This window comes from Ahaetulla prasina, chromosome 1 (genome assembly GCF_028640845.1).
Source record: "Ahaetulla prasina isolate Xishuangbanna chromosome 1, ASM2864084v1, whole genome shotgun sequence".
NCBI lineage: Eukaryota > Metazoa > Chordata > Lepidosauria > Squamata > Colubridae > Ahaetulla > Ahaetulla prasina.
In genome coordinates, this window is record NC_080539.1 from 364716687 (window position 1) to 364730966 (window position 14280).

The 14280-nt window shown below is 45.4% G+C and overlaps 1 protein-coding gene across 1 annotated transcript in view; it reads right to left on the reverse strand.

The window, feature by feature from the left end:
* Nucleotides 1-6327, reverse strand: part of NCAN (neurocan) — a 154108-nt gene extending 147781 nt beyond the window's left edge. The window contains exon 1 of the mRNA XM_058163138.1: nt 6254-6327. Coding sequence (XP_058019121.1) covers nt 6254-6323 — 70 coding nt within the window. The 5' untranslated portion in view covers nt 6324-6327. The remainder of the gene's footprint in view (nt 1-6253) is intronic.
* Between the last annotated feature and the right edge of the window lie 7953 nt (nt 6328-14280).

The following is a 14280-nucleotide window of genomic DNA, read 5'->3' on the forward strand; positions in this document are numbered from 1 at the left end:
ATAGATAGATAGATAGATAGATAGATAGAGAGAGAGAGAGAGAGAGAGAGAGAGAGACCGTATTTTTCGGAGTATAAGATGCATCTTAGTTTTTGGGGAGGAAAATAAGAAAAAAGCTGATTGGCAGGTGGATTGGCCTCCAGGAATACCTCCAATCAGCTGTTCCCAGAGGTGAATTTTAGCAACAGGTTCCTTGGTTGTGAGCTCTATGCCTTGCTTTTTTTTTTTTTGCTTTTTTTTCTGCCTCTGAAACTTCATTTCAGAAAAAACTTTTTTCTGCCTCTGAAAGCCTCCAAAATAGAACTTCAGAAAAAAAGCCTCTGAAGCTGTTTGGGGGCTTCTTTTCTGAAGCTTCTTTCAGCCTCTGAAACCTCCGTTTGAGAAGCTGGGCGGGGCTACATTCGGAGTATAAGACACACCCAGATTTTCACCCTCTTTTTTGGGGGGAAAAGGTGTGTTTTATACTCCAAAAAATACGATAGAGATAGATAGATAGATAGATAGATAGATAGATAGATAGATAGATAGATAGATAGATAGATAGATAGATAGATAGAATTCTTTATTGGCCAAGTGTGATTGGACACACAAGGAATTTGTCTTTGGTGCATGTGCTCTCAGTGTACATAAAAAGACAAGATACATTCGTCAAGAATCGTAAGGTACAACACTTAAAGATAGTCATAGCGTACAAATAAGCAATCAAATCATACTAGGAAACAATCAATATAAATTGTAAAGATACATCAACAAGTTACAATCATACAGTCATGAGTGAGAGAAGATGGGTGATAGGAACGATGAGAAGATTAATAGTAATAGTAATAGTAATGCAGCCTTAGTGAATAGTTTGACAATGTTGAGGGAATTATTTGTTTAGCAGAGTGATGGCATTCGGGAAAAAACTGCTCTTGTGTCTAGTTGTTCTGGTGTGCAGTGCACTATAGTGTCATTTTGAGAGTAGACTTATATATACTGCTTTACAGTGCTTTACAGCCCTGTCTAAGCCGTTTTTACAGAGTCAGCCTATTGCCCCCAACAGGGTGGGTCCTCATTTTACCCACCTCGGAAGGACGGAAAACTGAGTCAACCTTGAGCCTGGTGAGATCTGAACTGCCAAATTGCAGGCAGCTGGCAGGCAGCAGAAGTAGCCTGCAGTACCGCACTCTAACCACTGCACCACCGAGGCTCATCCTGGAGATTTGAAATGATCTTTGGCAGGGCGAGACCGTTGGACTCCAACCAAAATCTACAAATTACACTGTAAGTAGAAGCCACATCTTGGTGATTTATCCCATTAATATAATAATCCTCTTTCTAAGAAAAAGGCAAGTGAGAGTGGGTGTAGTCAGCGCAGAATTGTGCAATTAGGAACCTAATATTTTGAGCCAGAGAATGGTTTGTCAGGTATTGAATGGTAACAAGAAAAGGACGTCCAGCTGACATTAGTGGTGAGTATTTTGAAGCTGTGTTTCCTTTCTTTTACCTTCATTCTTTATTTATGCTTTCTTACAGTTACCGTTAATAATTAATTGCCTGTATATTATTTGCAACTTGGAGTTTACTCCTTGTGTATGGCTTGTTTCCTCTGAGTGGCTTCAGAAGGAAAAAGCTTTGGTCATGTGTAGGGGACAGCTCTTGACCCATGGGGATGAAAAGGAGATGCTGGTTGCCAAAGAAGTCGGGGCAATCCTGTAGATCTTCCCATTGCTGAACTAGTCTAATTTGGGAGCAGGGAGAGGGTTGGGGGCAATCTGTACAAAGGGGTGAGAACAAAGAAGAGAGGGGGGTCAATTTATTTTCCAAAGCACCAGAAGATGGGAGAAGAAACAATGGATGGAAACGGATCAAGGAGAGAACCAACTTAGAACTAAGGAGAAATTTCCTGACAGTGAGAACGATTAAGCAGTGGAACGACTTGCCCAGTGTGCTCCAACACTGGAAGTTTTTAAGAAGAGATTAGACAAACATTAGACTCCCACGAAGAAGAGGGAATCAAGCCAGTGGTGGGATTCAAATAATTTAACAACCGGTTCTCTGCCCTAATAATTTCTTCCAACAACCAGTTCAGCAAACTGCTCAGAAAGTTAACAACCGGTTCTCCCGAAGTGGTGCGAACTGGCTGAATCCCACCACTGAGTCAAGCTATTCTCCAAAGCACCTGAAGGCAGGACAAGAAGCAATGGGTGGAAACTAATCAAGGAGAGAAGCAACTTAAGGTACTGGTCACTACCTTTAAAGCGCTCCATGGCTTAGGGCCTGGGTACTTACGGGACCGCCTGCTGTTACCACATGCCTCCCACCGATCCGTACACTCACACAGAGAGGGACTCCTTAGGGTGCCGTCCGCCAAGCAATGTCGGCTGGCGGCACCCAGGGGAAGAGCCTTCTCTGTGGGGGCTCCTACTCTCTGGAATGAACTTCCCCCTGGCTTGCGCCAATTGCCTGACCTTCGGACCTTTCGCCGCGAGCTGAAGACGTATTTATTTACTCACGCGGGGTTGGCTTAAATTTTAAATTCTAAATTTTAATTTTTTGGATGTATTTTAATGGGTTTAAAATTTTTAATATGTTTTAAATTTTTGCCCAACTTTATAATAAGTTTTTTAACTGTTTATTTTAAATTGTATTTGTTACTGTTTTTATTTCTGGCTGTACACCGCCCTGAGTCCTTCGGGAGAAGGGCGGTATAAAAATCTAATAAATAATAATAATAATAATAATAACTTAGAACTCAGGAGAAATTTCCTGACAGTTAGAACAATAATAAGTGGAACAACTTGCCTCCAGAAGTTGTGAATGCTCCAACACTGGAAGTTTTTAAGAAAATGTTGGATAACCATTTGTCTGAAATGGTGTAGGGTTTCCTGCCTGGGCAGGGGGTTGGACTAGAAGGCCTCTAAGGTCCCTTCCAACTCTGTTATTATGTTATGTTATGTTATTTGTTCGGAATGGTCTAGGGCTGTGATGGTGAACCTATGGCACGCGTGCCAGCTTATCGATGGGCACACAACCTCAGCTCTGGTGCGTGCCAGCTACTTTTCAGGCCTTCTGGGCCCACCAGAAGTAAGGAAACAAACTGCTTCCTGCCTCTGCAGGGCCCCAGGGGGGGTGAGGCCTGTTTTTCTCTTGCCCCAAGCTCCAGAGTCTTTCTAGGGGAGGGCAAAAATGGCCTTCCCCATCTCCCCGGAAGTTGGCAAATGGGCCGTTTCCGGTCTCCAGAGGGCCTCCAGAGGGGTGAGGAAGGCTGTTTTTGCTCTCCCCAGACTCCTAGAAAGGCTCTGGAGCCCGGAGACAGCAAAAAACAGGCCTTCTGGGCCATTGTGTGCTAGGAGCGGCGGGGCACACATGTGCGGGGCAGGGTGCATAGAATTATCCTCCTTTCTGAGGAGTCCATAATGCTGGGAAAGATGGAAGGGAAGAGAAGAAGAGGGCAACTAGCAAGGAAGTGGATGGACTTTACAGCGATAGATGCTGGAAGGAGCAGTTTCAAGATAGATCACCCCATGGGGAAAAATCTCTCCATGTGGCTGCTAACAGTTGGCATCACTTGATGGCATGTGATTAAAAAAATAAGCAATGCTTAACTCCTTCATCTTGTTGGAACCTCTCCTTCTTTATGTGCCTTAGTCAAAATGTTTCCTTGTGGCAACCATAGTCCCACTTGAGTGTTGAGGGATCAGGAGAATAATGAGACATTTACACAAGTGTCCATCTGCTTCATTGTGGCTCTCGTCTGTCTCGCCAGAGCCAACATTAGCAGGAAAGGTGGATAGCGGAGGTAACATGTCCTTCGAAATAAATTTGGGTATACCAGTCATCTGCACTTCACAACAGGTAAAATGCTTGTCTTAATCAAACGCTGCTACATAGAATAGAATAGAATAGAATAGAATAGAATAGAATAGAATAGAATAGAATAGAATAGAATAACAGAGTTAGAAGGGACCTTGGAGGTCTTCTAGTCCAACCCCCTGCTCAGACATGAAACCCTGTACAATTTCAGACAATCTCTTCTTAAAAACTTTCAGTGTTGGAGAATTCACAACTTCTGGAGGCAAGTTGTTCCACTGGTTAATTGTTCTAACTCAGGAAATTTCTCCTTAGTTTTAAGTTGCTTCTCTCCTTAATTAGTTTCTACCCATTGCTTCTTGTTCTACTCTCAGGTGCTTTGGAGAATAGCTTTTTTTTTTCCATAAAAAAGTTTTATTTTTACAATCATGTCAAACATCTCATTCAATGTACAGTTATATACAATTAGTCGGGCCTGCCCAGTCACCACCCCCCTTTTTAACACTCTTCCCTCTTCTACCTTCTACTTTCCAGACCTTCCTCTCCTTCTCTTATCTACATCCTCTCCTCCCTCCACCCTACACCTTCCTTCTCCCTCTTCTACCCCTCTTCCTTCCTCTTCTCCTCTTTCCTACCTCCTACTCTCTCTTTTCTCCCTCCCCACCGTTCTAAAATGGTAACTGGGCAGACCCGACCCTACATTAATTATATTTATACATCTTCAATAATCCCTGTACATTAACCATCACTCCATCTCTAGCCTCAACCCTCCAATTCCCCTCCCTCTTACCCCCCACCCCCCACCCTGACTTCCCAGAACAAAATGCAGGGTATCAAAACTAACAAGCATAATCTAAAATAATTCCTAAATTATAATCTCTAGTCTCTCCACACTTAATCACACTCTCAATTCCCCTCTCCTTCAGAAATATATCTAATACAAAATATTTCCTAAATTTACTCATATGCTATTCGATATTTTTTTATCTGATACTTATTTTGAATATAATCAATCCACATTTTCCATTCTAACATATATTTTTCTTGTGTATAGTCTTTCAAGTAAGCAGAGAGGTGCTTTGGAGAATAGCTTGACTCCCTCTTCTTTGTGGCAGCCCCTGAGATATTGGAATACTGCTATTATGTCACCCCAGTCCTTCTTTTCATAAGACATACCTAATTCCAGCAACTGTTCTTTATATGTTTTAGCCTCCAGTCCCCTAATCATCTTCGTTGCTCTTCTCTGCACTCTTTCTGGAGTTTCAACATCCTTTTTACATCGTGGCGACCAAAACTGAATGCAATATTCCAAGTGTGGCCTTACCAAGGCATTATAAAGTGGTATTAACACTTCACATGTTCTTGATTCTATCCCTCTGTTTATGCAGCCTAGAACTATGTTGGCATTTTAGCAGCTGCTGCACACTGCTTTTATTTTTTTCTAGTCAAAATAATCCATGACAAAGTCATAACCTCAATCTTGCTGAGATGTTCCAGAATGCTATAGACTTCAAACATGCTACAGGTTCAATTTACGACCAAAATTGAGCCCAAAATTTATAGTGCTAAGTGAGTTTTGGCCCATTTTACGATGTTTCTTGCCACAGTTGTTAAGTGAATCCCTGCAGGTTTGTTTTTTTTAATTTGCATTTATATCCCGCCCTTCTCCGAAGACTCAGGGCGGCTTACACTATGTCAAGCAATAGTCTTCATCCATTTGTATATTATATACCAAGTCAACTTATTGCCCCCAACAATCTGGATCCTCATTTTACCTTCCTTATAAAGGATGGAAGGCTGAGTCAACCTTGGGCCTGGTGGGGCTTGAACCTGCTGTTAATAACAGACTGTCTTACCAGTCTGAGCCACAGAGGCCCATGTTAGTAGTAAAGTTAAAGTACAAGTTAGTAACAGGATTGTTAAGTGAATCTGGCTTCCCCATTGACTTTCCTTGTCAGAAGGGCGCCAATGGAGATCACGTGACCCTGGGACACTGCAACGGTCATAAATATGAGTCAGTTGTCAAACATCTGAATTTCGATCACATGACCATGGGACCATGCTGCAACAGTTGAAAAGTGTGAAAAACGGTCATAAGTCGCTTTTTTTCAATGCCACTGTAACTTCGAACAGTCACTAAACAAACCGTTGTAAGTCGAGGACTACCTGTACTTAGTCAACGAGTGTCATAAAAGAATTCCCAACAGATCAAAGAAAGATCCACCAAAAAGAAAAATTTTCAGAAGCAGAGAGTCCAGCACACAGGTTCAAATAACATCCAGACAGATTTTTCTAGGAACCCAGAAGCACCCGGGAAGAGCAGAAAGTCAAGAGAATCTACACCCCCCCACCCAATATTTCATCATTGGGGGTTCAGCATTACAGGCAGAGAAATAAATTCTGTCCAGATAAATCAAGCTACTGACACACCCCTATCATTTCACACAATTGTTTCACTCACCCAGAACTGAGAGAGGGAGGAGATAGCCAAGCAGGAACCAGCAGCCAACATCTTGCATTAGATGGACCATCCTTAATCTGGAAGAATAAAGCGGGAAAGGGGGGAGAAATATGAACCTCCAGTAGCATAAATTGTTCCCTTTGTACATATTTTTCCTTTCCTAAATACCCCTCTTCCTTCTACCCCCTTTTCTACCCTGCATTGCATTTTCTTCCTTCTTTCCTGCATTGCATATCTTTCTTTTTTTCCCTTCTTTACCTTCAAAATGTTCTTTTATTTCCTCCCTCGTTTCCTTTTTTCCTTCTTCCTTCTTTCCTTCTCATTCCCCTCTTCCCCTTTCCTTTCCTTTCCTTTCCTTTTCTTTCCCTTTCTTTCCTCTTTCCTTTCCTTTCCCTTTTTGTTGTGTCTCGTCCAATCTCACCTCAGCCGGGGTCTTCTTATCTGCTTCTGAACACGGAAGAAGAAATACCTCCAGCCCCCAGCCCTGGCTCCATGCCCAGACAGGCTGAAGAAGAAGAAATACCTCCAGCCCCCAGCCCTGGCTCCATGCCCAGACAGGCTGAAGAAGAAGAAATACCTCCAGCCCCCAGCTCTGGCTCCATGCCCAGGCAAACGGAGCAACTAGACCCCTCCCCCTCCTCCACAGCATGTGAGCCTGAGGAAGGTTTATTACCAACAGCTGCCGACTGGAGTGACCCTCGCGTCAGAAGACTTGATAGGCGGAGGCAACAGAAGGAAGGGAGGGGCAGGCCTGGATAAGTGCTGAGTCATGGAGCCACACCCCATGGCCTATATAAAGGATCTGCTTTCTGGCATTCTCTGAGTCAGGCAAAGTCTAAACATATCTTGCTGAAGTCACTTTCTGGTCTCCTGCCTGCCTTGAGGACTTTGCTAGGACTTTGGGCAGAGCTGCAGAGGCAAGCCTGATTCGGATTTCCCTGACCCGGCCGTCAGTGGAGGAGTGGGACACGACACACCCCTATCATTTCACACAATTGTTTCACTCACCCAGAACTGAGAGAGGGAGGAGATAGCCAAGCAGGAACCAGCAGCCAACATCTTGCATTAGATGGACCATCCTTAATCTGGAAGAATAAAGCGGGGGAGGGGGGAGAAAATATGAACCTCCAGTAGCATAAATTGTTCTCTTTGTACATATTTTTCCTTTCCTAAATACCCCTCTTCCTTCTACCCCCTTTTCTACCCTGCATTGCATTTTCTTCCTTCTTTCCTGCATTGCATATCTTTCTTTCTTCCTTCCTCTTTCCTTTCTTTCTTTCTTCCTTCCTTCCTTTCTTTCTTTTCCTTCTTCCTTCTTTCCTTCTCATTCCCCTCTTCCCCTTTCCTTTCCTTTCCTTTCCTTTTCTTTCCCTTTCTTTCCTCTTTCCTTTCCTTTCCCTTTTTGTTGTGTCTCGTCCAATCTCACCTCAGCCGGGGTCTTCTTATCTGCTTCTGAACACGGAAGAAGAAATACCTCCAGCCCCCAGCCCTGGCTCCATGCCCAGACAGGCTGAAGAAGAAGAAATACCTCCAGCCCCCAGCCCTGGCTCCATGCCCAGACAGGCTGAAGAAGAAGAAATACCTCCAGCCCCCAGCTCTGGCTCCATGCCCAGGCAAACGGAGCAACTAGACCCCTCCCCCTCCTCCACAGCATGTGAGCCTGAGGAAGGTTTATTACCAACAGCTGCCGACTGGAGTGACCCTCGCGTCAGAAGACTTGATAGGCGGAGGCAACAGAAGGAAGGGAGGGGCAGGCCTGGATAAGTGCTGAGTCATGGAGCCACACCCCATGGCCTATATAAAGGACCTGCTTTCTGGCATTCTCTGAGTCAGGCAAAGTCTAAACATATCTTGCTGAAGTCACTTTCTGGTCTCCTGCCTGCCTTGAGGACTTTGCTAGGACTTTGGGCAGAGCTGCAGAGGCACGCCTGATTCGGATTTCCCTGACCCGGCCGTCAGCGGAGGAGTGGGACACGACACTTTTTTCCTTTCCTTTTCTTTTCCTCTCCTTCCTTCCTTCCTTCCTCCCCTTCCTCTTTCCATCTCCACCCTTTTTGTTTTCTTTCCTTTCTTTCTTCCTTCCTTCCTTCCTTCCTTTCTTTTTCTTCCTTCCTTCCTTCCCTCCCTCCCTTTCTCCCTCCCTATTTGCTTTCCTTTTAATTTCCCCCTTTACCCACTCATTACTTTCTTCCATACTGCTCCTCCTCTTCCTCCTTTAGAATAGAATAGGATAGAATTTTTTCATTGGCCAAGTGTGATTGGACACACAAGGAATTTATCTTGGTGCATGTGCTCTCAGTGTACATAAAAGAAAAGATACCTTCATCAAGGTACAACACCTACAACACTTAATGACAGTCATAGGGTACAAATAAGCAATCGGGAAACAATAAGGATCAATATAAATCGTAAGGATACAGGCAACAAAGTTACAGTCATATAGTCATAAGTGGAAGGAGATGGGTGATGGGAACGATGAGAAGATTAATAGTGGTCCAGATTTAGTAATAGTTTTTTTTTTATTTGCACTTATATCCCACCCTTCTCCGAAGATTCAGGGCGGCTTACACTATGTCAAGCAATAGTCTTCATCCATTTGTATATTATATACAAAGTCAACTTATTGCCCCCAACAATCTGGGTCCTCATTTTACCTACCTTATAAAGGATGGAAGGCTGAGTCAACCTTGGGCCTGGTGGGACTTGAACTTGCAGTAATTGCAAGCAGCTATGTTAATAACAGACTGCTTAGTCTGTTGAGCCACCAGAGGCCCAGGTTTGACAGTGTTGAGGGAATTACCAACTCATCCCCAAACAGTCTTAAAGAACTGAAAGGACTGGATATAAGTCTTGCCTCTAGATTTAAGCAGTTCTTTTACTCTGGAGGGGGAAAATGAACAACAACAACAACAACAACAACCACCATCATCATCATCATCCCATAGCTGGGCCTGGACAGCTATCGGATGTAATCCCTATGGTTATGGGAATGCCGGTCTTCAGATCAGTAGTGGCTTAGACACCGTGAACCAACCCAGTCATCTACCATTACCAATGACGAGAAGGAATCAACCAAATTCCATACCGGATAGATCGTCGCTCGGGTCAACAAGGACCACACCACATGCTCCTGGACATCTGCCGAAAAATAGACTACAGGGCTCAGTTGCTACTGCTGGGGAATCAGGGTGTGCAACTGTAAAGCGACTGGGACAAATGCGCAAAACTTGGAACTTCGTACATCTTAAGAGGGTACTTGATTGATACCTAGGATGCTGGCAGCAGCCCATATGAACCATTAGCACCAGTCAATGGTATTTGTGATGCATTTTTGAATGTTCAGTTGACTGAGTTTCATGTTTAATGAATAAAGTATAATAATAATTGTAATAAAATAATAATAGCAATAATAAAACAACAACAACAAAGAAATCTGTGTCACTTTTCATACCAGGGTAAGTATTTCCCTCCCAGCTTGATCTCTACCTGGAGATTGTTTCAACCTCCAAATGTCACGAAAACATCTGAATAATAAGTTTCTCCATGGAGCCCTTGGTGCTCTTTGAGTTTGGGTGTTTGCTTGCAGATATTTCATTACCTGACTAGATAAACATAATCACAGCTTGTGAGTGTCAGGCTCACTCCCTGTTTATATAAAGTAGTTTACCCTGTCAATGATGGTGGAGGTGGTTTTCCCCTTGGTAGTTCCCTGATTAGAGTAGTTTTCTGCTTGATTGTTTGTCTGGTGTTAATCCCTGCTTATCTGGGTACTGGTTGCTGGAAAGGATATGTTCTGGTCTTTCCGTTTCCTTCCTAACTTCTTATTGGCTCTTTTAAATAGTATGTAAATGTGGTTTATCTCTATAGAAATCAAGGAACTACCAAAAAGAACTAGTCGGGTAATGAAACATCTGCAAGAAAGCACCCAAGGGAGGACTTCACTGTTCAACCGTGAGCTACAGAAATCCTCTTTTATCGGAATACATTTCTCTGTGTGTGAGCTGATCAGCTGAGTTGTTAGTGGTTTGAATAGATCAGGGGTGTCAAACTAAATTTCATTGATGGCCGCATCAGGGTTGTGTTTGACCTCGGAGGGCCGGGGGAGTGTGGCTGGGAGTGGGAGTGGCCATCATGGGCATGGTCGGGAGCAGCCGTGGCCACGGTGAGCGTGACATGGGACTGGTGTCAGAGGCACCTGTGGTGGCCAAGTGCTAAGCCAGGACTAAGCTGAGACCAGAGATGGGTTTCTGACCAGTTCTGGAGAACCGGTAGCGGAGATTTTGAGTAGTTTGGAGTAAAAATTCTAACTGGCCCAGCCCCCATCTATTCTCTACCTCCCAAGTCCCAGCTGATCAGGAGGAAATGGGGATTTTTGCAGTAACCTTCCCCTGGAGTGAGATGGGAATGGAGATTTTACAGTATTCTTCCCCTGCCACGCCCACCAAGCCACACCCACCAAGCCTCCTTGTTGGAGGGAGTCTTTCCGGCCGCCTTGAAAGAGGCGGTGGTGAGGCCCCTCCTCAAGAGGCCCTCCCTGGACCCGGCTGTTTTAGGTAATTATCGTCCGGTCTCCAACCTTCGCTTTGTGGCGAAGGTTGTAGAGAGTATGGTGGCATATCAGTTTCCCCTGCACCTGGATGAAACTGTCTATCTAGACCTGTTCCAGTCCGGTTTCCGGCCCGGTTACAGCACTGAGACGGCTTTGGTCGCATTGGTGGATGATCTCTGGAGGGCCAGGGATAGGGGTTGTTCCTCTGCCCTGGTCCTATTAGACCTCTCAGCGGCTTTCGATACCATCGACCATGGTATCCTGCTGCGCCGGTTGGAGGGATTGGGAGTGGGAGTGGGAGGCACCGTTTATCGGTGGTTCTCCTCCTATCTCTCCGACCAGTCGCAGACGGTGTTGACAGGAGGGCAGAGGTCGGCTCCGAGGCGCCTCACGTGTGGGGTGCTGCAGGGGTCGATTCTCTCACCCCTCCTGTTCAACATCTATATAAAGCCGCTGGGTGAGATCATCAGTGGTTTCGGTGTGAGGTACCAGCTGTACGCTGATGACACCCAGCTGTACTTTTCCACACCGGACCACCCCAATGAAGCTATCGAAGTGCTGTCCCGGTGTTTGGAAGCCGTACGGGTCTGGATGGGGAGAAACAGGCTCAAGCTCAATCCCTCCAAGACTGAGTGGCTGTGGATGCCGGCATCCCGGTACAGTCAGCTGAGTCCACGGCTGACTGTTGGGGGCGAGTCATTGGCCCCGATGGAGAGGGTGCGCAACTTGGGCGTTCTCCTGGATGAACGGCTGTCTCTTGAAGATCACTTGACGGCCGTCTCCAGGAGAGCTTTCCACCAGGTTCGCCTGGTGCGCCAGTTGCGCCCCTTTCTAGACCGGGATGCCTTATGCACGGTCACTCACGCCCTCGTGACGTCTCGTCTGGATTACTGCAATGCTCTCTACATGGGGCTCCCCTTGAGGGGCATCCAGAGGCTCCAGTTAGTCCAGAATGCGGCTGCGCGGGTGATAGAGGGAGCCCCTCGTGGCTCCCGCGTGACACCTATCCTGCGCAGACTGCACTGGCTACCTGTGGCCTTCCGGGTGCGCTTCAAGGTTTTGGTGACAATCTTTAAAGCGCTCCATGGCATAGGGCCGGGTTACTTACGGGACCGCCTGCTGCTACCTAATACCTCTCACCGACCCGTCCGCTCTCACAGAGAGGGACTCCTCAGGGTGCCGTCGGCCAGGCAGTGCCGTCGGGCGACGCCCAGGGGAAGGGCCTTCTCTGTGGGGGCTCCCACCCTCTGGAACGAACTCCCTCCAGGACTTCATCAACTTCCGGACCTCCGAACCTTTCGTCGCGAGCTCAAAACACACCTATTTATTTGCGCGGGGCTGGGTTAGTTTTTTAAATTTATTGGTTTTAATGGGGTTTTTAGTATTTATATTGTTTTAATAATTTGGCTATTGAATAAGTTTTTTATGTGTTATTTTAAATTGTATTTATATGTTTGCTTTTAATTGCCTGTGAACCGCCCTGAGTCCCTAGGGAGATAGGGCGGTATATAAATCTGAAAAATAAATAAAAAATAAATAAATAAAAGCCAGTAGTAAAAAATTTGAAACCCACCACTGCCCGAGACCCTCTCTCTCTCTCTCTCATTGTAACCTTCCTTCCTTCCTTCCTTCTCCTTTCTTCTTCCTTCCTCTTTATTTTTCCTTTCTTGCTCTCTTCCCATCTTTCCTTCTTTTTCTTTGTCTTTCCCCTTTCCCTTTCTCCTTTCCTGTCCCTTCTTGCATGCTCAAATGCAAAAGAGGAAGCATTTCTCTTTTTGTTTTGTTTTTAGTTTGTTTTGTTAGCCCTCTGCCAGAAAAAACGGAGCCAGTGGGTGGGGAGGAGGACACATGCCTCCCCCCCCCCGCTCCATTTTCACTAGCAGAGGCACTATGGGCCAGTCCTTTCCTGTTTCCAGGCCGGCCCCATGGGCCAGATCTAAGCACCCCACATCCGGTCCATGGGCCTCGAGTTTGGTCTTTCATAAATGTAGACAACCTTCCATAAGACACCTGCCATAAAGAGCTTTATAGGTTTAAACCACCACCTTAAACTACCCAGAAACCCATTGGTGACCAACGCAGGATTCAAAACAGCGGTGTTATATGCTCCCAACAGTAAAATGCTAAAAAAAATGAAGGCTGCTGCATTTTGGACTAATTGAAATTTCTGAGTCATCTTCAAGGGCAGCCCCAAGTAGAGTGCTCTCTAGTAGTCCAGCCAGATGCTGACCAAAGCATGAAATTACTGTTACTAAGTCCTCCTCCTCCTCCTAGAAAAGAGCAGAGGCTAAATGTGCCAAAAAAATTGTGCTAAACCTGAATTATGGCCTTTCCTTTTATCCCTGCATCTCGGGTTTTCCAAAATCAATTATGAGCGTAACCGAGAAATGTTTACTTTAGAGGGAATTAAATGAACCGCATCCTTTTTCATTAGATAAGCCTATATCTGTTGGAATTTGAAAGCTGGAGAGAATGTATCTTTTCTCTTCATTCATCAAATTCATGAATCCCCTGCTGGGCTCAGGTGTGCAGGCATTGTTTCTCTTCCAGGAAACAACTTCCCTCCGGAAATTTAGATAGCCCCAGCTCTGCTGGGTTTCCAGAGAATGTTAAAGACCCTACCTTTTTCTCATTTATTGGGGGGCAGAATGTGAATTGGGTCTAGTACGTATGGTTTATGATGTGCTTTGGGTGAGGTTTCTAGCCTCAATCACATTGAATTATATTGTATTGTTGTCAGGCACAAATAATCAGATCCAGAAGTGTAGAGTTCAAACTGGTTACTTTATTTTTCTCGGCCTATAATATAGGAATCTCCCCATATTGGCAGCTCTCACTTGGGAAAGACCAGGTAAGGCTCAAAGCAGGGGTGAAATCCAGCAGGTTCTGACAGGTTCTGGAGAACCGGTAGCAGAAATTTTGAGTAGTTCGCCAAACTGGTAAATACCACCTCTGACTGGCCCCAGAGTGGGGTGGGAATGGAGATTTTGCAATATCCTTCTTCCAGGAGTGGGGTGGGAATGGAGATTTTGCAATATCCTTCCCTCAGGAATTTGGGGGTGGGAATGGAGATTTTGCAATAACCTTCCCCTGGAGTGGGGTGGGAATGGAGATTTTGCAATATCCTTCCCCCAGGAGTGGGGAGGGATTGGAAATTTTGCAATACCCTTCCCTCGGGTGGGAATGGAGATTTTGCAGTATCCTTCCCCTGCCACACCCACCAAGCCTGCCTACCAAGCCATACCACACCCACCAAGCCGTGCCCACAGAATCGGTAGTAACAAAAATTTGGATTTCACCACTGGCTGAAAGGTATTTGGTGGGAGGTCAGATCGTGCCCGCTTCTGTTTGTGTGTTGACTCTATCTAGGCTAATTCCCTGCTTATACCCCGTCCTCCTCCCAACTGGGACGCTTGTTCTCCAGCATCTGGATTGCATTTATTTTATCTCCATCTGGTCACTAAACAAATGGTTGTAA